The sequence below is a fragment of the Panthera onca genome, chromosome B3 (genome assembly GCF_046562875.1).
Source record: "Panthera onca isolate mPanOnc1 chromosome B3, mPanOnc1 haplotype 2, whole genome shotgun sequence".
Taxonomy (NCBI): domain Eukaryota; kingdom Metazoa; phylum Chordata; class Mammalia; order Carnivora; family Felidae; genus Panthera; species Panthera onca.
In genome coordinates, this window is record NC_138344.1 from 48,461,251 (window position 1) to 48,487,530 (window position 26,280).

Genomic DNA, 26,280 nt, shown 5'->3' on the forward strand with positions numbered 1-26,280 from the left:
GAGAGAGGAGTGGCAGCCAGCAGATATTAAGAGTAAGAAAGAATTAAAGAACTTTCAAGCAAGGCTTTTGGATGCTTTAGAGAATAACCAACATTAAAGTATCTTTCATAAGGTTTCCCTTGTTAGATCTGTTATTCAACACCAGTCTTCCTGTGATTAGGGAACTATAAAATCCGTCAGACATGACTATAATAAGCATGATTATTCCATAGCACAGGAGGTCCTAGTTCATTGTATTTTTCTCCCTTTTTTCGCTACCTTCCATTGCTGCTACAGGTCAAGGCTTAGTTAAGCAGGTCTAGAGGGTTAAGCCTGGAGGCTGGACGTCATTGGTAGGCTTAAAAGACAGACCATACGACAGGAAATCGCTTATGAATTGGCACAGTGTTTAAAAATCACAAGGAGAGAATTTCAGATCCTGAGTCCAGGAATGATGAGATCCCTTCAGGCCTCCCCATATGCTGCCACGCTCACGCTGGGCTTTCCCCCACGAGGTCCCAAGGTCCAGCTTCTATTGGAATTGGCAGCCTTTACTAAGAACGCGCTCTGATTTTTGGCTTGTGGTGAAGCTAGGATTAAGCGCTCCTGATCCCAGGCGTCTAGAAAGAGGCAGAGCTGTGGAGCGGATCTGAGTGAGACTTGTTGTTGGGGAAAACCGCAGCTTTGTTTCCCAGGGGAAGGGCTGACGTCCCCCGGCCTCCACGGCTTGCTCCACGCGACGCCTGGCGCTGCACCGCTCTCACAGGCGGGCGCGTTGGCCAACCTCCCGGGACGGGAGCGGCCGGCGCGCCCCCGCCACGCGTGCCCCCGCCACGCGCACTCTCCACGCCCTGAGCCCCGCCACGCGCGTGCCTCCTACCCGAGCCCCTGACGCACGCTGTCCTCACGGCGCGCGCCCCCACCCCCACGCCCCAGCAGGCGCGCCGCCGCCGAGGCGTTGCGGGCTCTTTCCCGCCGCGCTTCCTAGTGCCACTAGCGCCCACTGGCCGGGGGAGGCGCTGCCGCCGCCGGGGGAGCACCGCCTCCTCTTCCTCCACCTCCTCCCGCCTCCTCCCAGTTCTCCTCCTCCACCTCCTTCTCACTACAGTTCCCACTCCAGGGCGGGGGCAAGCGCGTCCAGTTTGCTGGAGCTGTTCGGAAATGGCAACTTGCGCGGTGGAGGTGTTCGGGCTCCCGGAGGATGAGGTGCGGAGGCCGAGGGGCTGCGGGGCGGGCTTCCCTTCGCGCTGCTCACCAGCCGGACCGGAGGCGGCGGCGGCGGCGGCGGCGGCGGCCGGAGGGTCGTCTGTCAGCCCCCGCCTCCCCATGCGCGAGCCCCGGGAGCGCGCTGGGCGCCGTGGGGACCTGGGGCGGCCCGGCGCGCGCACGGGGGCGGTGGGGAGTGCTTCCTCTAGCTAGCAGCGTTTTCTTCGCCAGCCTGGAGACTCCACACCCCTCTCCGCCCGGAGCCGCCGCCTTCCTTGTCAGTTTCCTTCAGGAAGTGTAGAGGAGGGGTGCTAGGCAGCGAGCCGCATGAGTGCGCGGGGGACGCGCATCGCCCCGCCGGCCCCTTCCTGCCACCCCCAGCCGAGGGTGTGTGAGCTCCGGGGGGCGGGGGTGGGGTGGGGTGGGGTGGGGCGGATTTCCCTGGAGTTCAGCATCCCGGCTGTTGTTTAGCCTCCGCTCGCAGAGGCCCGCTGGACTTAACTTCATGGACTTTGACATGAAGACTTCCAAGGGAATTGTCATTAGCTATTTTGGCTTTTATTTTATTATTATTTATTATTATTATTATTTTAATCTGAAATCGTTCTTAACCTTCTAACTGGAGACGGCAGTGGGAAAGCAGGCAGATAGATTGTTCTCTTCATGTTTAGCAACAAGTGCCAAGTGTGGAAAGTTCATGCTATATTTCACCAGTCTTCAGTAATATATAAAAAATAAAGCTGTAATGTATACTTTAAAGAACTTCCCACAGCTATCCAGTTTGAAAATTAAGTTCCATGATTTGAGAAGGTAAAGCTGTCCCTTGCGAAATAACTTAATGCTGGTTATACCTTAACACTTACTAAAAATAAGGGCATTTGGAAAGACTTGTTCCGTTTTAAATGAGATGTGGCTTCCCTGAATTCTTGATTCAAAATGGGAATGGGTGGGAAATGAAAGGCTATATAGTCTAACAGCGACTAGTTCAGTTTGGGGGGGAAATCAGATTTAAGCATTTTTGTTGACTGGCTAAGCTGTCACAAGTACCTGTTATCAAGATTGGACCCAATTATCTAAGTACATCACCTTAATTTTATCTTTTGAGAGTGTTGGCATAGTGCCTTCTCTTAGTCACTTGGTATCTTCAAACGTCTTTTACAAAATGTCTTTTACATTTATCTTGACAGCTCTTTGTACATGAACAGTGGGCAACTTGTTTATGCTGGCAGGTTATCTCAGAGTGTTTTGAGAATGATCATGTGATAGATTAGAATTTAATTTCTCAGTTATTGCCACCAGAAGAGAATCAAAGCAGTGGTGGAAAAATGGTGGCAGCTTGGTAGACCCTCAGAAACAGTAGACAATATGTTATGGCTAAAGATGATATTCCGGGTGAGGTCCTTTACCGTTCTGCAGAAGAGATCAGAGGAAAATAATGGAGTGTTGAACCTGTGATAGCTTTCTTCTTATCAGTCAGGTCTTCCTGCTTTGCTACAATAAGCTGTTTAATGCAGATAACGTCAAGCTGATATCCAACCCATTCAGGCTGACCTTGGACTTTCTTTCCTTGTTAATATTCAGAGGTAGGTCCTGATTCCAGATTTCTCATCTCTTTCCCTTCCAGGGAATATTGCCAAAGGTATTGTGCACTGTTTTCTCTTTGGTGCAGATTCTGTGTTTTCAGTTACCTGCTTTTCACATCACCCTCCCACCCAGCTGAAATAAGATGAATTATGGCTGTTAGTGGGTGGTCAGTAAGCAATTGGGACTGAAGGCCAGAAACTCCACCCATTGAAATGAGGTTTTCCTGAACTTGCTTCCTGAAGGATTTGTACTTCTGGGAAGTTTCATGGCCTGAGGCCCACTCTGTTTGCCTGATGGGAGTCCATTTGTGAGTCCCAGGACTCAAAGTTCCTTGCAGCTCCCTCTGTCCACTTTGTCCACATTGAGGAAGAGAGTGAGATGGGCAAATAAGAGACATGATGGAGTGCTGTCTTCTGCTTCTCCACTGTAATTTAGATTATTCATCCAACAGACATTTATTAACTGTCTGTTCTGTATCAACGCAGTATGCTGGCCACCAGGGACACAGAGAGAAAAAAAAACGGCCCCTGCCTGTTTGTGAGGAGCTCACAGTCTAGTGGGAAAGATAAAAATCACTTGTTTTCTGTTTTCTGGTAGAGGTTGACATCTCATCACTATTATTTGTCATTTATTTTCTGGTTCATCACGAAGTAAAAGAGGGCTTAGAAGAGCTTCCCCTCACTGTTTGGTTGTTTTGTTTTGTTTTGTTTTGTTTTGTTTTTGTTTTTTAGAAGAAAAACTTTGCAGATGTGTTATTTTCTAGAACTCACAGACAGCCTGGTAATAGGCAGCCCTCTACTGTTGATTAAAAGTAAGGTAGCTTTTCTGTTACCGCAAAAAGTGATGATTATTTTAAATTTGAAACTGAAACAAGAAGAAAAACGAACAGGCGTGGGATACAAGATGCTTGGAGAATTAGAATTTAACTGATATTTTTAAATGCTGAGTCACACCATAAGAGCATATTAATGTTGAAGTAGGCCAAAGTTTAGATCATAATTCCTCTCTATCACTTTTCAGTGAATTTTAGCTATTATTCCACATGTTAATGTCTTTTAGTGAGAGGTGGCCCTGGCTTTGCGTGCAGATTTTGTCATAAAGCATGACAAACTAAGGAAGTAGTGTAATATAAGTTATACCAGATTTGCTCTGACAGTCTCTTGGGATTAACAGTAGAGGCCAATTCCCACTTTGGTGAGGAGGAGTGTGGTAGCTATGGACACTGGAATTCAACAACCCTTCCACTCTCTTTTCATGGACTTCCCTGTTATGCAGAGATTAGAAAGCTGGACTCTATGTTTCCCATACTCTCTTGCACTTAGCATTTCTAGAAATGGGTTTTGAAATAGGTTTCCCAGTTTGGTGTACTTACTTGAGATGTGGAAAGTAGAAATGAAGTGGAGTATAAGTTCGTGTTTCTTTGGCTCTTTCTGCTGCCAAGCATAGTCATGTAGACATTGACTTTTTCTGCCAAAGCATTTTCAGTATCTGGTATCTTGGGGCTTTGGTAGGAAGTTGCAGAACCAGTGGTCGTGGCAACTTCCTGATGACTAGATACAGTATGTTTGTAAAGCCAGCAGATCTGGTGGTGGCTCCTGATTACCTACCTTCCTGACTGGGGCAGAAGTTGGCAGTTTCTTGGGTGGGCCAGTTCTCAGATGTTTCAGGATCCTGCGGGGGCCTCGCCTACAGCCTGCCCCTCCAGCTCTTCAACGATTTTGTAGGCGCCTAATTCCCTGTATTAACTTCTTTCTTTTCAAAACACCTGGAGTGATTTCTGTTTCCTGCAACTGAAAGCTGACTGAAGCAAGGTGAAGAAGGAAGGAAAGGGAAAGAGTTGAGAGTGTCCAGGGCCAGTTTGGAAGTACAGGATGCACCTGTAGAGGAATGGGTGCCCTGGGTGGGTGACAGCTCCGACAGCACATCAGCAGCAGGGTAGTTAAGAAGTGCATATTACTGACACTTCGACAACCACCGATGCCAAGCGGAACCAGACCCCATCTGCCCTGGCATCATACTGAACCGGGGAGCACAGTGCCCAAGCTTTTATTCACCGCACAAAAAAGGAGAAGCACATTTGAAGCTGCACCTGTGTCAGTTGGGCCACAAACTTTCATGTGTTGTTTTTGCCATTGCTCCTTTTTGGCAGCTCCTTAATTCTATCCTCATTCTATTTTTCATGGTACCGGAGAAGTGGATGCATACAATTCATTTTCTAGCAATTTGCTTTTGAGTTATTCTAAACCAAGAGAAAAGTTGGAAGCACAGTGCAAATAACTCCAGATCCTCCTCACATGGTTCTCCTGCTATTGACAAGTCACTACCATTGCCCCATCATCCTTTTTTGCCCTTTTTATTAGTCTTTTTCTAAACCATTGGAGGCCAAGCTGCAGAAACAATGCCCTCTCACCTCTAAATGCGCTAGTGTGTATTTTCCTAAAACAAGAACACTTCTACATAACAGCCATCCAACCTCTAAGCCAGAAAATAAGCATGGATATGACACTACCATCCAATCTTCAGATCCCGTCAATCCTTGACAGGTGTTTTAATATTTCCCTTTTTCCTTTCTGGTCCAGGAGCCCATGTAGGAGCATATGCTGCATGTACTTGTCTTTGCAGTCTATTCTAATCTCTATCAGTTCCTTGGTCTTTTTTTGACAGATTACAAGCTGTACAACCTGTAGGATGTTCCTTAGCTGGGGTTTGGTTGCTGGTTCTTCAGGACCATGTCGAAGTCATGCTTTTTTGGGTAGGAATCACAGAGATGATGCTGTGTTCTTATCAGTGCATCACATCAGGGGGTACATGGGGTACATGATATTGACTTGTCCCATCACTGTCAATGGTAACCTTGCTCACTTGATCATTTTGGTGTCTGTCAGGTTTCTGTTTTGTCATGTCACCATTTTCCCCTTCCTAATGATTTGTATTTTTTGTGGGGATGTCTTCAGAGATTATGCCAGTAGCCTGTCCTTCCTCATCAGATCTCCATCCACCACTTTCACCATTCATTGATGACTTCCACCTGAATCAAACACCACTATTTTTTTTTACTTCTATCTTTATTAATAGGCATTCTATGTAAGAAGAGCTTTCCCTTTCTCCTCCATTTATTTATTCATTTATTTTCATCAGCATGGATGTGTAGAATTCCACCTTATTCAATGGGTTGTAATTAATTACTATCATTAAATATTTTGTTACTCAAATTGTCAGAGTTTGGTCATAGGAAGACTTTTTAAGGGGGTTCCTAGGTCATTGTGACAAGTCTCCATCATTCTTTGAACACTTCATTACATTCTGGCTGAAGATGTTCCAGACTCCTCTTGTATTTTGCCTAGCCCACCATTGTCTAGAACCAGCCATTTCTTCTAGGAACATTGGTTTCATTTAGTAGAAAATGGTTTTCATTTTTTATTTTTTTTAATGTTTATTTTATTTATTTTTTGAGAGAGAGCAAGAGAGAGGGAGAGCAAGCGAGCAGGGGAGGGGCAGAGAGAAGGGGAGAGAGAGGATTCCAAGCAGGCTCCACACTGTCAGTGCAGAGCCTAATGCGGGGTTCAAACTCACAAACCGTGAGATCACGACATGAGCCGAAATCAAGAGTTGGACGCTTAACCCACTGAGCCACTCAGGTGCCCTCGTAGAAAATGCTTTTTAGAAGCCAGGCACTAAGATCTGGGTGCTCAGTGTGCTCACACCTGCTGGATGTCATTGCTTTTCAGCAATCTCAGCAAACACTTAAGTGTGCGTGTGTGTGTGTGTGTGTGTGTGTGTGTGTGTACTGTGTGTTTATTTATGTACATACATAAATGTATACCTATTTCTATATCAATCTGTATTTAAAAATTATTAATTCAGGGGCACCTGGGTGGCTCAGTAGGTGAAGCGCCAGAGTCTTGATTTTGGCTCAGGTCATGACCTCACCATTCCTGAGATCAAGCCCCACATCAGGCTCTGTGCTGACAGTGTGGTGCCTGCTTGGAATTCTTTCTCTCTCTCATGCTCTCTGCCCCTCCCTGCTCACGCACATGCTTTCTCTTTCTCAAAATAAATAAACATTAAAAAGTAAATAAATAAAAAGCATTAATTCATAGCACTTTCTCAATTTAAAATATCATGCCTCAGGGTTCTTTCCAGTCATCAGTACCTTCTCTACCAATGAAAATTCTTACTTTTCTTAGTCTCACTATATTTACGTATTTTCCCAATTCATTTACTTATGTTTTTTGTGTACCTAATTTCCTAATCATGCAAGCATCTTCTCTGTCTGCCACTTGTGCACCCCCACTTTCAGCTTTCATAGTACTGCTGTTGCAACTTTGTGCAACCTCCTCTGTGTCCCAAGCCATTGGGTACCCACTGATGCATCTCTGTATGGCACCTCCCTTTTCCTCTAGTCCCCCATGCTGCTGAGCATGTTGACCATGCACTTCCATGAAACTCCCTCCTCCCCTGACCCCTGCCTAAGGTGGGCCTGACGGTGACTCCTCTGCACCAAGAAGAGAAGGTTAGAAGGGATTAAATGTGTATATATATATATATTTTACAGGTAACTATTAGCAATTCATATATCATATAGGAATAGAATCTTGGAGCTGGAAGGCACCTGTAAATAAGTCATTTATGGTGCATAGGGGTATAGAAAATTGAATTTGACTAGGATGGAATTCTGGCTCTGTCATTCTCTGTGATCTGGCATAGGTATTTGACATCTGTCAGAGCGGGATATTTACATCAACTGATAGGGTGACCATCCCCTAGCTGTGTCTGGTATTCATATTTTACAGTACCTAGAGAATGTGAGATTGCTGATTTGAGTTGCTAAACCCACTGTTCTACTGAATTCTGTGGCCATCAGTGTTACTGGCCTCTCCCTTCTCTGTGTGGCTCCCTTGCTAATCCTATCAAAGTTTTAAGAGGATAAACAAATGCAGAAGGTAGGAGAAGTCTGTAGATAAATGCAGGGAGAAAGACACAGCAAAATGAAAAAAGGTTTTGATAAGACTTTCCTGAAGTCTTGAGGAATAAATATGTCTGTGGTGCAGCATCATAACTGCATGACCTGACCCAAATGTTTGGCTTCCCCCATCTGAGATATGCTGTGGCAACGAATGCAAACAATCATGCCAGTGCATAAAGATGTTTTAATGAAAATATCCTCCCTCAAAGTAAAAGAGTCAGCCTAAATATAATCAGAGCTGCCTTTAATCGAGTGTCTGCTGTATTTCAAGTACCAGGCCACATGTTCTTATACATCAGTTATTTAAAAAAATTTTTTAAGTATATTTACTTTGAGATAGAGACAGAGAAAGTGAGTAGGGGAGGGGCAGAGAGAGGGAGAGAGAATCCCAAGCAGGCTCTGCACTGTCAGCATGGAGCCTGATGAGTGTCTTGAACTCACAAATTGTGAGATCATGACCTGAGCTGAAACCAAGAGTCGGACGCTTAACTAACTGAGCCACCCAGACACCCCTCACACTTCAGTTATAACCATTGAATCAGTTTTGCAAATGTAGATAGTGTTATCCCCATTTTACAGATGAGGAGTCTGAGATTGTGATTTGCTCAAGGACTCAGTCCTATTAGGTAGCAGATCTGGACTTGAATCTCAGATTTTGTTAATACTAAAGACTTGGTCTTTCCAGTGTCCTGCTGCAAATAATTGCCTAAATAAAAGAATTTAACAGAAAGAGTCTCTTTCATAGGAAGGTTATAAATATAACATGCAAAATTAACTTGTAACTGTTTTTATGTTCTTCCATATCTTCTGTCTTTTTGTTGTTGTTGTTAATAGGTTTTAGGTAGACCTTGAATTCTGTGTTTGCTTAAAAAATATTTGTCCAGCAGTGACTATGTGTAAGGCATTTGGATCAGGCCATGAGGTGATAATGATGAAAGGCAGACTTCACTGAATTTATAGCCTACAGGAAGAGAAGGACAGTAATTATGTAATCACACAAACATTTTATAAATGTTATGAAGGAGAAAGAATGTGAGATAAAAACATATAATAGGAAAGATGAATTAATCTTTCATGGTATGAAGGAGGGGAGAAAGTCTAAGGAAAGACTGAGGAAGTCATCTTTATTTATTTATTTAAAAAAAATTTTTTTTAACTTTTATTCATTTTTTGAGACAGAGAGAGACAGAGCATGAACGGGGGAGGGTCAGAGAGAGGGAGACACAGAATCTGAAACAGGCTCCAGGCTCTGAGCTGTTAGCACGGAGCCCTACGCGGGGCTCGAACTCACGGACCGTGAGATCACGACCTGAGCCGAAGACGGCCGCTTAACCGACTGAGCCACCCAGGCACTCCTGAGGAAGTCATCTTTAAACTGAACCTAAGGATGAATAGGAGTTAGCCAGGTGAAGAGTGAGGCAAAAAGCCTTGCAGGTAAACAGAACCACATGTGGAGAAGATGAGATGGAGAGGAACATAAAGAAGACTAGAATGGTGGAGGAGAAAGGACAGGGCCAGGACATAAATCTGGAGAGGAGAGAAGAGCAGAGCCCAGGCAGGCAGTGCCTGAAAGTCACATTAAGGATTTTGAATTGGATCCCCAGTGGAATGGAAACTCACTAAACATGTGTGTGTACATGCACACACGCGCGCGCACACACACACACACACACACACCATCATCATCATTGACATTTCAATGTTAATATTTGTTCCTCACATACTTAACTTTTTCCCTACTTATTATTTCTTCATTTCTTGTCACATCTCCTGGCTTTCCATGTAGGATCACTTTTTTCTGCCTGAGGTGTATCCTGTAGAAGTTTTTTTAGTGAGTGTTTGCTGGTAATAAATTTCCTTGGTTTTGTTTTTGTCTGAAAACATCTTTATTTTGATTTTTTTTCTTTTTGGGGGGGAGCGGGGAGAGGAGTAAAATTTACAAATAGTGAAATGCATGATTTTAAAGTACACTTAGATGTACAGTGCTTTTTTTTTTTAAGTTTATTTATTTTAAGAGAGAGAAAGCACGAGCAGGGGAGGGACAGAGAGAAGGAGAGAGAGAATCCTGTGAAGGCTCCACACTGTCAGCACGGAACCCGACGTGGGGCTCAATCCCATGAACTGTGAGATCATGACTTGAGCCAAGATCAAGAGTCAGACGCTTAGCCAACTGAGCCACCCAGATGCCCCAAAGTACAGTGCTTTTCAACATGTCTAACCCACAACTCAGTTAAGATCTAGAATATTTCTGGGGCGCCTTGGTGGCGCAGTCGGTTAAGCGTCCGACTTCAGCCAGGTCACGATCTCGCGGTCCGTGAGTTCGAGCCCTGCGTCAGGCTCTGGGCTGATGGCTCGGAGCCTGGAGCCTGTTTCCGATTCTGTGTCTCCCTCTCTCTCTGCCCCTCCCCCGTTCATGCTCTGTCTCTCTCTGTCCCAAAAATAAATTAAAAAAAAAAAACGTTGAAAAAAAAAATTAAAAAAAAAAAAAAAAAAAAAAAAGATCTAGAATATTTCTATTACTCCAGAATGTCCCTTTGGGCTCTCTTCCAGTCAACTCCCCACTTCACTCTCCAGAGACAACCTTTTATCACCATGGATTAGTTTTGCCTGTCCTGGAATTTCATATAAATGAAATCATACAGTGTGTACACTTTTGTATGTGGCTCCTTTTGTCTAATGTAATGCTTTTCAGTTGCCCATGTGGTTGTTTGTATAAGCAACTCATTCTTTTTATTGCTGAGTAGTATTCCATTGTATGAATAAACCAGATGTTTATCCATTTTCCCTCTGACAGATACTTCCATTGTTTCCAGCTTTTGGCTCTTATGAATAAACCTACTGTGAACATTCATCTACACATCTTATGAAAGTATCTTTTCCACAAGTATAGGTTATTAGCTTGATGTGTATCTTTCCAGAGGCATTTTGTGTATAAACGTATATGGTGCCATCACATATAAGAGTAGTGTTAAAATGTGAAGTGATGATGAGCTGTTTTTTTTTTTTGGAAATTATACAGTACTGATTGAATAAGTAAAGTGGTAGTTTTTGAGAAGGGAAATAGTCCCACAACTGCATTAACTACAGCACTTCCCTTTCTTACCTTCTTGCTCTTTACCTGTGCATATCAACTTTTGTTAAAACACAGGCTACTGGCTCCACCACTGCCTGATTGAGTAGGTATGGGGCCTGAACTTTTGTGTTTCTAATAAATTGCCATGTGGTGCTCATATTACTGGTGCAGGGAATACACTTTGAGAACCACAGCTCTCTCTTAAATCTAAGGATTTTGAGTATTCTAGTTTATTATGGTTATTAATGCCAGACGCTTCTTAGGATCTTTGACCATGCATAGCAAATATATAGGAGTCATGTACTCCACCCTTACTGGGATAATCCTCACTTTATGTATTTTCCAGTAAGAGTGATCTAGCATTTACAATTTTGTAACAGGTTTCAAGTAAATTTACACACCAGAGGAAGAAAACTTCTGGCAGTCATAGGTTCAGATTTTTAGTTTTGAAAATATGGTCACCATAAATTATATTACATGTTGCCAAAAAAAAAAAAAAAAGAAAAGAAAAAAGAAAAGAAAAGAAAGTACATCCCTCCTTCCAACTCTAGTCATTTTTTGTTAAATAAATATGCAATATTATTACATTATGTGAATATAGTATTATTCATGTTGGAACCATTGTGCCATGTTTATAATTATGGCACATTTTTTGTTTGCTTTAGTTTTTTTTTTAAGTTCATTTATTTATTTTGAGAGAGAGAGAGAACAAGTGAGCACAAGTGGGGGAGGGGCAGAGAGAAAGAGAGACAGAATCCCAAGCAGGCTCCTTGCCATCAGAGCAGAGCCCAATGTAAGGCTTGAACTCACGAACTGTGAGATCACAACCTGAGCCGAGATCAAGGGTCAGAGGGTGAACCCACTGAACCACCCAGGTGCCCCTTGCTTTAGTTTTCTGTATACTTGTCACAAATTTGCAAACTGTCTGACAGAGTTTTGAAACTACTCAATGTAAATGTCATATATATACGACATTGAGTGTGTATGTATGTGTATATAGAGCTATCCATTCCTTTTTCTTCATTCTTGTCAGAGACAGCCTCTTGCCACATCGCATTCTATCTGAACTGCTTGCACTCTACACCTGATGTGTAGCCATCACCTGCAGGCTTCCATTTGCCCTTATTGTGAGAATCCCCTTTATCTTTTTTTCTGTGTTGGAGCTCCTGTTTCTGTAATCTCTTGTCTTCCTCCTCCCTAATTTATTCCATCATTTGCTAATATACATCCTCTGTACAGTAGGCAGTTACTTTTGACTGGAGTATAGCATGATAGGGTTATCTGAACTTGTCATTTCACTGTGGGGTTCTCACATATAAGTACTTACAACATTTGGTTCCTCCCCTCCCTGGCATCATTCAGTTTCCTCAAAGAGAAGTCTTCCAGTCATCTGTTTTGTGGGTATAGATCTGGCAGCCAGTGTTCTGGGCTCACTGTACAAACTTTTCCTTTCTTGATAAAATGCCTTAATCCTTCTTTCAGCTACTTCAGAAAGCTTTGTGGTTAATCAAGAATTTGTTACCCTCTGCTCTGTGCCAAGTATTCTACTGAGTTTCACAGAGGATACAAAGATAATGAAAAGATAAGTTTCCTGAGCTTCAAAATACCACAATTTTAATAGTGCAGAAAGACACATCGTTTATCTCCGCAGATACAAGACCATATGTGATAAGTGCTGTAAAAGTGGGCTTTAACATCGAGAGGGGAGAATTCATTTCAACTATGAAATCTTTTTGAAAAGATGGCATTTGGACTTTGAAGAAAAGGCAGGCCTTTCTTAAAGAAAAAACTTCAATGTAAATTTATAAAAAAGTTATAACTTAAAAAAGTTATAAATTATAACTTAAAAATTTATAATTTATAAAAGTTATAAAATTTACAAAAAGTTTAAGAAGTAAAACAAAAACCTTCATCATCTCATTATTTTAATAGTTATTATCGCTGTTAAATATTTCCTTCTAATCTTCCTCCATCTGCATATCTTTTTTCAGTTATCACAGAATAAATATCACTCTGCATCCTGATTTTTCCAATTAACATTATAATTATTTTCTCTCATTAAATGATACTCTCTCTCTCTCTCTCTCTCTCTCTCTCTATATATATATATATATATATATATGTATGTATTTTTTTTAATGTCCATCCACTTTTGAGAGACAGAGATAGAGTATATGCGCACAGGAGCAAGGAGAGGCGGAAGAGGGAGAGAGAGAATCCCAAGGAGGTTCCTTGCTGTCAGCACAGAGCCTGACACAGGTGGGGCTTGACCTGATCCAAGATCAAGAGTCGGATGCTTAACCCACTGAGGCACCCAGGTGCCCCTGTCATTAAAAAATAATAATACATTTTAAATGACTGCTCAGGTGATACAGGACAGCTCTACATTTCCTATTCCTGGAAATGGGGGCATTGACAAAAGATTAAGGAGCAGTTGGTAGCTATTTTCATGAATTGTGGAGAAAATCTCAGGTCTGGAAAGCTGCTTTTAATTACTGTAGCCTCCTGCATAGATAACACATTATCATTTTATTGTGTACTGTCATTAAGAAAAGCCACATACCTTTGCCTGCCATTTGTGACTTTTACATTTCACTTTCAAAAATCAGGAAAGCTCTCTTAGGAGTGGAGGGGAAACTCAAACTTTAGCAAACAGCTGTGGTCTGTTTCCGTTTTGAATAAGGAAGAGTTGTTTAATTTTTGTTTCTTTTTTCCTCATTTGAGCACTGTCCAAGTTTCTATTAACAGTACTTTGAATATCATGTTTCCAAAATTATTGAAGAGTTTAGTTTCTAGTTGCAGCATTTATGCTCTTCATTTTCAAAGATGATGTGAGGTATGATTTCTGCTTATGGATGTGATTGCAAAGACCCATTTTGACAATTTTCTAACATTAATTTGTAAAATGCACAGATGTGAATGGAAATGTGAAAATAAAGGGCATTTCTTATTTAATTTTATGACAAAATCTCAAGTCAATATAGCTTCACATCCATTAACACCAGCAGCATCGAAAATAACTAGTTCTGATTTTTGTGGAAGGAAATGCAAGAAGGTTTAAAAGTCAAATGTATTTGTCACTGTGAATAATTTATCATCCCCTGGAATTTTTAAAATTAATGCTTGTTACATTTTTCTCCAGGAGACTTCTGGGGGATTTTTTCAGTAGAGGCTCCACCAATATGGATTAACTATTTCAGATTGTTTCCTCGATTAAATTTATATCTAAATTATAAACACTTGTCTGTGTTTACAAAAGTTGGGATTTTCAAATAACGTTATTTGCTGATGGCACTTTTCATTACACTTGACCACTTGAAAATGTTTGTATTTATTTATTAAGTCATCTCAGAAAAGTGTTCTGATTTTCAGAATTCAGTGTGGGAGATCAGTACCTAATAAAGCACAGCCATTTCCCAGTCAAGTGGTATAGTGAAAATGTGGCTATTGGGGCCAGTAGAATCCTTTAATGGGCCTATTTAGTCAGTGGGACTTTCCAGGAAGAGTGACTGCAGATCTTTTCAGTTTTTTGGGAATCAGTCCCTGCAGAAAACTGAAATTTCAGTTCACATATTTTTCTCTCTGGTTTTTAATTCCATCTTTCTTCTGATACCTGAGGATTTCCCTTCTTTCTTGCACCATCAGCTCTGTATTTAGTTCTATTTAGGGATAGAGGAAACATATTTTATCTAGCATCTTTTGTAAAGATTTTTGTATTATCTGAATTTATCATCTGTTTTAGAGCTAATAGAATATTCCCATTATCATATTTATTCAGTGAACTTCCAGGAATGAGGGTGGTCGTAAGCATTTAGAAATAGAAGAAGATTGAAATAAACATTCTGTGATATGTGTATTATCTCCTTTCCAGACCTCTGCTCAGAAGGGAATATGACTGACTACTTGCTGATTGAATGATTGTATAATAGAATCCATGAGGTTGCTCTCTGCTGGGCAACACTTATTTCATATTTCTTGATCTTAGAAATACTCCTGTGAATGCTGTTGTGCTTATGTCCTTGAGTACGTGAGTGAAAGTTTATCTAGGGACTAGACCTAAAAGTAGAATTTCTGAGTTATTAATTTAGAACATTAGTAGGTTTTCCAAATGTCTCTTCAAAATGAATCTTCAATGTATACTTCCTAACAACAGTGTATTAGATTTCTCCCTGATTACTGGTGAGATTGAATATCTTTTCATGTATTAACTGTACATTCTCTATGATTTCTTGTATTAGACTGTTTATATTTCACCCCCAGGTTTTTTGGAGTTCTTTATGGATTCTAGATAATCGTAATTTGTCAGTGGCACACATTTTAGATACTAACACCTTGTCTGTCCCCTTGACTTCTCATTTTGTTCATGGCATCTCTTCTCTTGCAAAAGGTACATAATTTTAATATCAAATCTAACCACTTTTCCCATTAGAGTTTGTATTTTTTAAAATCCTTTCCTACCCCACTGTCATAGAAATATTCTAAAATTTCTTATGAAAATTTTAAAGTATTCTTTTTTTGCTTTTAGACTTTAACGTAGTTGCAGTTTGTTTCTGTATATAAGATAAGATAGTGGTTGAATGTTATTGTTTACTTCTTTACTCATTTTTACTCTTACCTATGAATTTTACAATTATTGTTAAAACCTATGAAAAAATTTGGGGGTGAGGGAGTTAGAATTGTATTGAATTTATAGGTTACTTTGGAGAAAACAGACAATAATTGGAATAATTCCATCCATGAACACAGTAAATTTCTTCATTTATTTAAGTCTTTTTTGTGTTCTTCAATAAGTTTTTATAATTTTATCCATAAAAGTATTTTACATTTCTTATTAATTTTATTTCTCAGTGTCTAATAGTTTTGCTTACTTGGGAATTTTTTAAAAATAAGCATTCTGTTTTGTAATATTTTCTTACTCACCTTTTAATTTCAAACAACCTAAAATCTACAGGACAGTTAAAATAGTGCAATGAACACCTGTATAACCCTCAGCTAGATCCACAAATTGGTAACATTTTACTCATTCCTTTATTTATACACACACACACACACACACACACACACATTCACATTCAACATTTTATTTGCTTAGCCATTTAAACGTAAATTGTACTCTATCACATTTTATCCCTAAGTATTTCAATATGTATCTCAAAAGACATTCTTATATTAAACCTCATAACAGTATATAATACCTAGGATATTTAGTACTTGATATATTACAGTATCAATATACTATAGTTTTATATACTGTACAATCTATTGAGTGAGATTTTTAAAATAATGAGCCTAGGGAAAAAAAGAGAGACACGACCAAGAAACAGACGCTTAACTATAAATAACCAACTGGGGAGGTGGGGGTAGGGATGGGGTAAATAGGATGGGATTGAGGAGTGCCCTGGTGGTGGTGAGCACCAGGTGTTTGTTTTTTTTTTTTTTTATTTAAGCGTTGAATCAATGAATTGTATACCTGAAAGTAATATTACACTGAATGTTAACTAACTAGTATTTAAATAAAAACTTTAAAAAAATTACCTTTTTGAATAGTTATTACAAATGATTATAAGCTCTTGATTTTTATTGTGTACATAGCAACAATGATAAATATTACTACTAGGAATTTGGATGTAGATTTTCTTGGAAGCAATGGTAAGGTCTTAATGTAATAGTTTAACACTAGTTTATTTGTGTTTTCTTTGTATATATCAAGTTATCCACAAATAACAACATAGTTTTTTATTTTCTCTCATATCTTTTTAATCAGATTAATTCTTAAAAAAGATTCCTCCAAGTAATTTTAATATCCTGAATACTTTATTTGAGATATATATATATTTAAACATATGTGTCTTAGATAGGTTATAAAGTACATGAAAATAGTATATAAATTTTTGTATTTTAGGAAAATTCCCAAATTGTGAGGGTCAAAGTGATAGCTGGAATAGGCCTTGCCAAAAAGGATATCTTGGGAGCTAGGTAAGTACATTAAGTCGGTTTGTAATTTTAAAACTGCACTGGTTATTTAATTTTTTCTAAACTTTGGTTTCCTGCATAATTGAATAATATTATTAATAGGTAAATTATTGTGTAAGGCAGAATGATTATGTTTCCAATTGGTGTTTTACTAAATTCGTTGCTATCTGAACTATCACATAGCAAGGTTGGGGATTCTGGAAGGGAAAGACGCAGAGAGTAGATTCCCAAACTGTGCCGATGGACATCTGCTGACCCTGAATCACACATGTGATAGCAGATTCAAAGCATCTCAACTAAAGTCAAAAAATCTGGGGCCCCTGGGTGGCTCAATTGGTTAAGCATTCAACTTCACCTTAGGTCATGATTTCACAGCTAGTGAATTCGAGCACCGCTTCAGGCTCTGTGCTGACAGCCCAGAGCCTGGAGCCTGCTTTAGATTCTGCCTCCCTCTTTGTCTGCTCCTCCCCCACTTATGCTCTCTCTCTCTCTCTCTTTCTCTCTCTCTCTCAAAAATAATAAATAAAACATTCTTTAAACAATTTTTTAAAAATAAAGAAAAAGATCTGAATAGAGATAAGAGTTGTTGCCCAAGAAACATGGTTTGTAGTTCTTGTCCAAATAAGATAATTAATTATATGATAAAAGAAAACAAATAATCATCAGAGAAAATTGCAGAATCCAGAGTCTCCACAACTTAATATTTATAATGTTTAGGATATAATTGAAAATTATATGATCTATAAAGAACCAGGAAAATGGAACACGTTTTAATAGCATGCTTATACTTGATATTATACCAGTAAAGATTGAAAATCTCAGGAATGAGATAGAAACCATAAAAATAATTCTAGAACTGAAAAATATAATATTTGAAATTAAAAGTCTTGGTGGAATTGACAGCAGAATGCCGATGAAGAGGAAAACTTAATTGCCTTAAAATTAGATCAATAGAGATTATTTTCCAATTAGAAAATGACAGAGACAAAGATTGAAATAACTTTTTAAATGAACAGTGACTCAGGGATTTGTTAGAGAATATCAGACAGTCTAACATACATGTAGTTAGAGTCCTAGAAATAGAAGAGGCAAAATTTTTTTTTAAGTTTATTTATTTATTTTGACAGAGAGAGTGAGAGAATGTGAGTGGGGGTGAGGTAGACACAGGGAGAGAGAGAATCCCGAGCAGGTTCTGTACTATCTGTGTAGAGTCCAACACATGGGGCTCAAACTCATGAATCGTGATTTCATGACCTGAGCCAAAATCAAGAGTTGGACACTGAACCGACTGAGCTAAAATCAAGAGTTGGACAGTTAACCGACTGAGCCACCTGAGGCAAAACATTTTTTAAGAAATAATGGTTGAGCTTGGGATTCTCTTCCTCTCGCCCTCTGCCCTTCTCCCCTGCTCACACTCTCTCTAAAATTAAAAAAAAAAAAAAAAGAATGGCCAATTTTTAAAAATCTGATGAAAGATACAAATAGATAGTATCCAGAAATCCCAAGCAGGATAACACTAAGAGGAACAAGTGAGGCACATCATAACCAAACTGTTGAAAGACGAGTATAAGGAAAAATCCTGACAGAAGAAAGAGAAGAAAATGACGTATTACGTGCATGGGAACTACCAATTTGGTTAAGGGCTGACTTCTCCCAAGAAACTATGGAGGCCAGAAGAAAATGCAACAATAGAATAACAGTTGTCAATCCAGAATTCTGTATTCAGTGAAAATGTCCTTTAGGATGATGACAAAATAACAGCACTTTTAGATAAAAGAAAACTATAAGGTTTTATCATTGGCAGACCTGCAGTATAAGAAGAGCCAAAGGAAGTTCTTCCAGCTAAAAAAGAATGATAATAGATGGAAACACAGATCCTCAGAAAGGAATAAGAAAACGGTAAATATCTGGGAATATGAAAAATGCCTTATGTTGTTTTTATCATAACTTAAAAAAAATAAAACGTATGCCTGTTTAAATCACAAATTACAACATTTCTTACAGGATTTATGTTATATGTAGATGGAATATATATAACAACTATAGCTTAAAGGACAGGAATAGGTGTGGGTTATTGTGATGAAAGAAAAACAACTGAATTTAGTTGCCTCCTGGGCATTTTACATTATGACAACCCTGCTCACACCCAGGGTCTGGACATTTAGATAAGGACCTGAGCTTAAGATTTCTATCACAAGTTCCCCCTATGTGTTCTCCAGGGCACCTTTTTAAAATAACCACTTAGAGTTAAGACCACAAAAAGTTAGTGACGTCCACCCCAATCACCTTATAAGTAATCGGTGGTTGCTACCTTGTTCTTTATCTCTTACTCACTCATGACCTGGTAATGGAAGACTGCCCTTCTTCTGGCTCATTGCTTTCCCTTCCACCACCCCTCCCCCCCATTTCCTCCTGTTTCTGGGATCTCTAAGTAACAAATCTTGTGACTTACTTCCTTTGTGTGGGTATATTAAAACTGCCTTCAATCAAAATGACCCTGAGGTTTTCACTTCCCCAAAGCAGGAGCTCACATGCTGAGGAGCTACCTGTCAACTCCATGTGGGTGGTTTATTCCTCCTCACTCAGCACATCATAATTTGCACATTCTTAATATAATACACCAGTTCCTGCTCCTCAACACAGTTATGGACCTGTTTAGTAGAGTGGTACAATATTAAATGTAAGTGGAATAAAAAATTAAGGGTGTGTTTTGTAAGACTTAGATAAGCCACTGAATATAATGTAAAGAATTATAGATAAAAAAACCAAAAGATATTTTTAAATGAAATTCCTGAGAAAATAAATAATTAAAAGGCCAAGAAATGAATAAATGATCAAGAAAAGAAAAAAAAGAGGGAAAGAAAAGAATAAAAAATGAATAATAAATTGGTAGACCTAAATTCAATCTTATCAATAATAACATTAAACATTAATGGACTAAGGCAAATATGAGGCAGAGTCAGAGGTTGTTAGAATAGATTGAAAAACAAGACCCTATTACATGTTGTTTATAAAAGATGCATCTAAAATATAAAGGCACAGCTAAGATGAAATAAAATGCATCCAAAGAAATATGCCATACAAACAGTAAGTGTAAAAAGACTGATGTAGATTTATTAATATCTGATAAAATAGATTTCAACACCAGAAAGTATTTGCAGACATGTCATAACAATAAAAGAGGCTGTAACCAGGAGGTTACAGGAGGCTGTAACCATCATAAATCATAAATAAATTATAAAACAATCATAAATATGTGCCTGATAACAGAACTTGAAAATAATATGCATAATGTTATGCATGATAATATGCAACATAATATTTTGCAGCCAAGCTGGACAGAATTAAAAGGACAAATAAAAAATTCCATAATCATAGTTGGAGACATTAACACCTCTCTCGCCAGTTGATGAAACAACTAGATTAGAAAATCAACAAAAACATAAATTTGAACAATATTGTGAACAACTTCAACATAAGGAACACTATTTCTAACAACTGCATGTGTACATTCTTTTCAAGTGGACATAGTACATAAACTAGCATAGCCCATAAACGTATTATCTATTTCTGCATGACTCTGATTACCATAAACTTAGCAGCTTAAAAGAATGCACACATATTATCTCATAGTTTCTGTGGGTCAGAATCCTTTCATGCGTTAGCTGTGTTGTCTACATTAGGTTCTCATAGAGCTGCAATCAAGGTATTGGCCAGGGGTATGACCTCATCTGAGACTTACTTGGGGAAGGGTCCACTTTCAAACTCATGTGATTATTAATAGCATATAGTTCCTTGTAGGCCGCCAGACTGACGGTTTCAGTTTTGCTGGCTGTCAGACACAGGACACCCTAAGTTCCTTGCCATATGACCTTCTTCATATGGCAGCTCACAAGCTAACATCTTGCTTTTTCAAAGCTAGCAAAGGAGGGGGTCCCCAAGCATACATAGTCTTTTGTAATGCAATCATATACATTTTGTCAGTTTTTCCATAATGTATTTTAGGATTGGTTAGGATGCATAGGTTCTTCCCACATTTAAGAGGAGGATACCACAAAGGGCATGAAAAGTAGGAGGTGGAGATAATAGGAGCTACCCTACAGTCTGTCAGTCATAATATGTTGGGCCATAAAACAATAAACAACTGCAAAATTCACATTCTTTTGAAGTGTGCATGGTACATTCACCAACATAGACCATGTTAGGACAAGTCTCAGGAATTTTGAAAACACTGAAATTATATATAGGAAGTTCTCTGATAACAAATAAAGTTGTTAATGAGTAACATGATGTTTTGAAAAACCCAAATATTTGGAAATAAAGCAATACTCTTCTAAATAATATGAGTCAGAGAAGGGATCACAAGAGAAGTTAGGAAAAAATTTGAACAGAATGAAAATGAAAATACACAATATTAAAATTTGTGAGATGCAGCTAAAGTAATATTTAGAGGAAAATGTATAGTTTGGAAATGCCTAACTTAGAAAAGAAGCAAAATCTAAATGAATGATTTGAGTTCTGATCTTAAGAAATTAGAAAAAGAAGAGCAAATTAATTCCAAAGTAAGCAGAAGGAAGAAAATAATAAAGGTAACGACAGAAATTAATGAAGTAGAACATGCATAATGATAGAAAAAAATCATTGAGGTTGGGGCATCTGGGTGGCTCAGTCAGTAAAGCAGCCGACTTTGGCTCAGGTCATAATCTCATAGTTCATGAGTTCAAGCCCCACATTGGGCTCTAGGCTGGTAGCTCAGAGCCTGGAGCCTACTTCTGATTCTGTGTCTCCCTCTCTCTCTGCTCCTCCCCCACCTGCACTCTGTCTCTATCTCTCAAAACTGAATGAACATTAAAAAAAATTTTTTTTTAAGTCATTGAGGTCAAAAGCTTATTTTTTGAAGGGACCAATAAAAATTTTAAACTTATAGCTATATTGATCAAGAACAAAAGAAAAGGCACAAATTCACAAATTACCATAATGGGAATGAAAGCAGAGGGATTGCTGTAAAGCCTATGGAATTGAAAAAGACAAAAAGGGAATACTGTGTACAACTTCATGCTAATAAAGAATTGGACACAACTTAGATGAAATAGACAAAATTCTTGAAAGACACAAATTACCAAAATCAATCGCAGAAGAAATAGAAAGCCTGAGTAGCCCTATATTGACTGATATATAACAATATATGACCAGGTAGGCATTTTCCTAGAAATGTAAGGTTTGTTCAACATTAAAAAAAAAAAATCTATCAATGTAGGATATAGTGGAAGTGCCTTCACTTCCAGTCTTTTTGGTCTTGGCCGCAGAAGCAAGATGACAAAGGGGATGTCGTCATTTGGAAAGCATCACAGTAAAATGCACATAGTGTGCTGCCATTGTGGCTCTAAGGCCTACTGCCTTCAGAAGTTGACCTGTGGCAGATGTGGCTGTCCTGCCAAGTGGAAGAGAAAGTATAACTGGAGTGCCAAGGCTAAAAGATGAAATACCACTGGGACTAGTTGGATGAGACACCTAAAAATTGATCCCAGAAGATGAAAGCATGGATTTCATGAAGGAACAACACCTAAACCCAAGAAGGCAACTGTTGCAGGATCCAGTTCATCTTAAGGATTTCAACGATAAGTCACACAATAATAAATGATCTGATTTTTTTTAAAAAATCTATCAAGGGTGCCTGCATGGCTCAGTCAGTTAAGCGTCCAACTTCAGCTCAGGCCATGATCTCACAGTTGTGAGTTTGAGTCCCGCATCAGGCTCTCTGCTGTCAGGACAGAGTCTGCTCTGGATTCTCTCTCTCTCTCTCTCTCTCTCTCTCTCTCTCTCTCTCTCTGCCTTTCTCTCAAATAAGTAAACATTAAGAAAAAAAAATCTATCAATGTAATTCATCATATTTATATGGTACAGAAATAACACATTTTCACTTCAGTAGGTATGGAAAGTACATTTGACAAATCCAATACCTGTTCACGGTAAAAAAAAAAAAAAAAAATCACAGCAAGCTAAGAATAAAATGGAGGATTCATTTAACATCCAAAAATTAATCAAGGGGTGTCTGGGTGGCTCAGTCGGTTAAGTGTCCAACTTTGGCTCAGGTCATGATCTCATGGTTCATGAGTTTGAGCTCCATGTTGGGTTCTGTGCTGACAGAGCCTGGAGCCTGCTTCAAATTCTATGTCTCCCTCTCTCTCTGCCCCTCCTCTCCTCACACTCTGTCTGTCTGTCTCTCTCAAAAATAAGTTAACATTAAAAAAATCAAGGTAGTTCATTATATTAATAGAAAAAAAGAAAAATACATGATCATTTCAATGAAAGGAAAAAATCATTAGCACCTCTTCGTGGTAGAAACTCTTAATAATCTAGGGACAGATGGGAATGTTCTAAACGTGCTTAAGGTTATTGTGGAAAAAAAAAAACAAAAAAACAAACAATAGCTAACTTCATACTCAGTGGTGACAGTCTGAATGCTTTCTACTTAAATTCAGGAATAAGGCAAGGTTTTGTCCTTTTACAGTCAGTTCAACACTGTACTGGATGTCCTAGCTGTGTGATATGGCAAAGAGAAGAAATAAAAGTAATGTAGACTAAAAAGGAAGAAAATTGTCTGTTTGCAGACAACATGATCATGTACATGGAAAGCCATAAAGAATCTAAAAAAAAAAAGCTGCCAGACCTAATAAGGTACAAGGCCACAAGATACAAACTCAGTGAACCAAAATTGATTATATTTTTATACCCTATCAATGAACAATTGGAAAATAAATTTTAAAAATATCAATTTACAATAGCATAAAAAATAAAAACTTAGAAATAATTTTAACAAAAGATCTGTACAAACTTTACACCGAAAACTATAAAACATTGGGATGCCTGGGTGGCTCAGTCAGTTAAGCGTATGACTCAGCTCAGATCATGATCTCACAGTTCACAAGTTCGAGCCCCCGTCAGGGTCTGTGCTGACAGCTCAGAGCCTGGAGTGTGTTTGGATACTGTCTCCCTCTCTCTCTCTGCCCCTCCCACACTTGCTCCTGTGCTCTCTCTGTCTCTCTTTCAAAAATAAATAAACCTTAACAAATTTTTTTTTAAAAAACCAGTAAAACATTGTTGAGGGAAATCAAAGATCTAAATCAGTGGATAAATGTGCTGTGTTCATGGATTGGAAGATTCGCTTTTGTTAGAGTTTTAGCTCTCTTCAAATTGAGTAGATTTGGCATAATCCCAGTCAAAATCCCAGCATGATCTTTTCTTTTTCTTTCTTTTTTTAAACATAGCCAGATTTTTTCTTTAAGTTTATTTATTTATTTTGAGAGAGAGGGAGAAAGGGAGAGATGGAGTTGGGGAGGGGCAGAGAGAGGGGGAGAGAGAGAATCCCACGCAGGCTCTGCACTAACAGTGTGGAGCCTGATGTGAGGCTTGAACTCATGACCCTGTGAGATCATGACCTGAGCTGAAATCAAGAGTCAGATGCTTAACCAACTAAGCCACACAGGTTCCCTCACAGAAAGATCTTTTAAAGAAATTGGTAAATTGATTCTATTATTTTTATGGAAAGTCAAAGGACATAGAGTAAACCAAAACAATTTCATAAAAGAGCAAAATTGGAGAAGTTATGCTACCTAATTTCAAGCCTGACTATCTAGCTACAGTAATCAGAACAGAATGGCATTGGCATAAGAATAAATAAATTGTTCAACGGAATAGAAGAAAGAATATAGAAATGCACACACACATATGCGCACGCACACACACACACACACACACACACACACACATGGCTGATTGCTTTTCGACAAAAAGTATTAAGGTAATTCAAAAGGAGGTTAGTCTTTTCAGTACATGGTACTGGAACAGTGGGTTATCTGTATGGCACAAAATGAACCTTGTTCTTTATCACACATTATATAGAAAATAAGAGCTAAAATTATAAAACTTCTGCGAGGACAATACGAGAAACTCTGTGCTCTACTGGGGTACACAAAGATTTCTTGAACGGGACTCAAAAAGTATGAAACACGAAGGAAAGTGTTGAAATGGACTTGATCAGAATTAAAAACTCTTGTTGTTTGAAAGACACAATTAAGAAAAGGAAAAGGCAAGCCACAGATGGGGAGGAAATATTTTCAAAACCTGTATCTGATAGAAGCCTTTAACTCACAATATATATAAAGATCTTTTACAATTTAAAAATAATATGATAGAACAGCCAATTGAAAATTGGGCAGAGCTCTTAGACTTTTTAGTTATGAGTAGGAGTAATAAGAAATTGTTCTTATGATATTAGGAATAATAGTTCTGCTGTATTGGCATAACTTATTTGAGTGTCTTTAATCTTGATACTAATATCAGCGTAAATATATTTTTGCTACCAGATGGTAGCTCTTTTCATGTGTTCAAGTTCCCTCTGCATTGTGGTAATCTACTACTCAGTGTTAGTCTTTATTTTTCCATGTTGGAAATATATATCACATAAGTATCTGTAAATCATGACAGAAACTGCAAACCGTTTCCTAAGACTTTTGTTTTTGGTTATGCAGTAATAAGAAGTTGCTAATTTATTTTGTTCATGATGACTTTATCTTACTCCATTACCCTCAGAGAATACCATTTTTTAAAAAGATATCTGTAAATCTTCTATCTAGCTGTGTATAAGATTATTTTCTGTTTAAGTCCCACCCTTCCACCCATACCCCATTCTCTCCAAAAAACTCCTAATTGGTGTATTCCCTTCATGTCGCTATGTGACTGTGAATAAATAATGTGGAAAAAGGCAAAAAAAAAAAAAAGGGGGGGGGTGGGGGGAGGGAAAATCAACTCTGAAACAGCCAGGTGGCAGTGTCTAGCTGGGTGGTGAGATTGAGGATATATACTTATATTTACATTTACGTTTAACATTTATATTTGAGAATACACAGTTAGTTGTTAAAACCATGGATGAGATTGTGAAGGGAAAAGGTAGAGAGAATAAAGGACCAAGGGCAATACTTAAGGGAGTTTCAGTATTTAACTGGCAGGTAGTAGGAGAGGATCCTAAGAAAGCAACCGAGAGAGAACAATCAGGATAGTATAAGGACAACCAGAAGGGAGTTGTGTCATGAAAGCAAATGAGATTAGTTTCAAAGAGAAACTAATCAGTAGTATTAAATAAAGAGAGGACCAGCAAAATCAGTGCCTGGAGAGTGTTGATTGTTTTAGCAAAATTGGTGATTTTAGCATTTTCAGAGGGATGGGTTAGAAAGAAAGAGGTGGCAACCAGATTCTAAGACTTTGAAGAGCAGTGGGGGTTGAGGAAATGAAGAAAGGGAGGTGGTGGGCTAGAGTAGCTAAGAACATGGCCTCTGAAGCCAGGTGCTTGAGTGTCAGTTCTCACTCTTGCACTTAGTAGCTGTAGGATCTGCTATGATTTGAACTATCTCTCTGTACAAAATAAAAACAATAATCATACCTACCTCACAGGCAGTTATAAGGATTCTAAGAGTTAATATATGTAAACTGCCTAGAATGG

At 38.8% G+C, this 26,280-nt stretch overlaps 1 protein-coding gene and 1 pseudogene across 3 annotated transcripts in view; both read left to right on the plus strand.

Moving 5' to 3' along the window:
- Positions 1-899: 899 nt before the first annotated feature.
- NEDD4 (NEDD4 E3 ubiquitin protein ligase) overlaps positions 900-26,280 on the plus strand; it is a 133,588-nt gene continuing 108,207 nt past the window's right edge. Inside the window, exons 1-3 of one of the 3 annotated variants that reach the window (XM_060618454.3) lie at positions 1,148-1,185; positions 16,711-16,784; positions 18,586-18,680. In XM_060618454.3, the coding sequence (XP_060474437.1) occupies positions 18,634-18,680 (47 nt within the window). In that variant the 5' untranslated portion in view covers positions 1,148-1,185; positions 16,711-16,784; positions 18,586-18,633. Of the gene's footprint in view, positions 1,186-16,710; positions 16,785-18,585; positions 18,681-26,280 lie in introns of all 3 variants that reach the window. The other 2 variants (XM_060618453.3, XM_060618455.3) reach the window with 2 other exon arrangements.
- Positions 18,688-25,541, plus strand: LOC132669073 (large ribosomal subunit protein eL37-like; annotated as a pseudogene).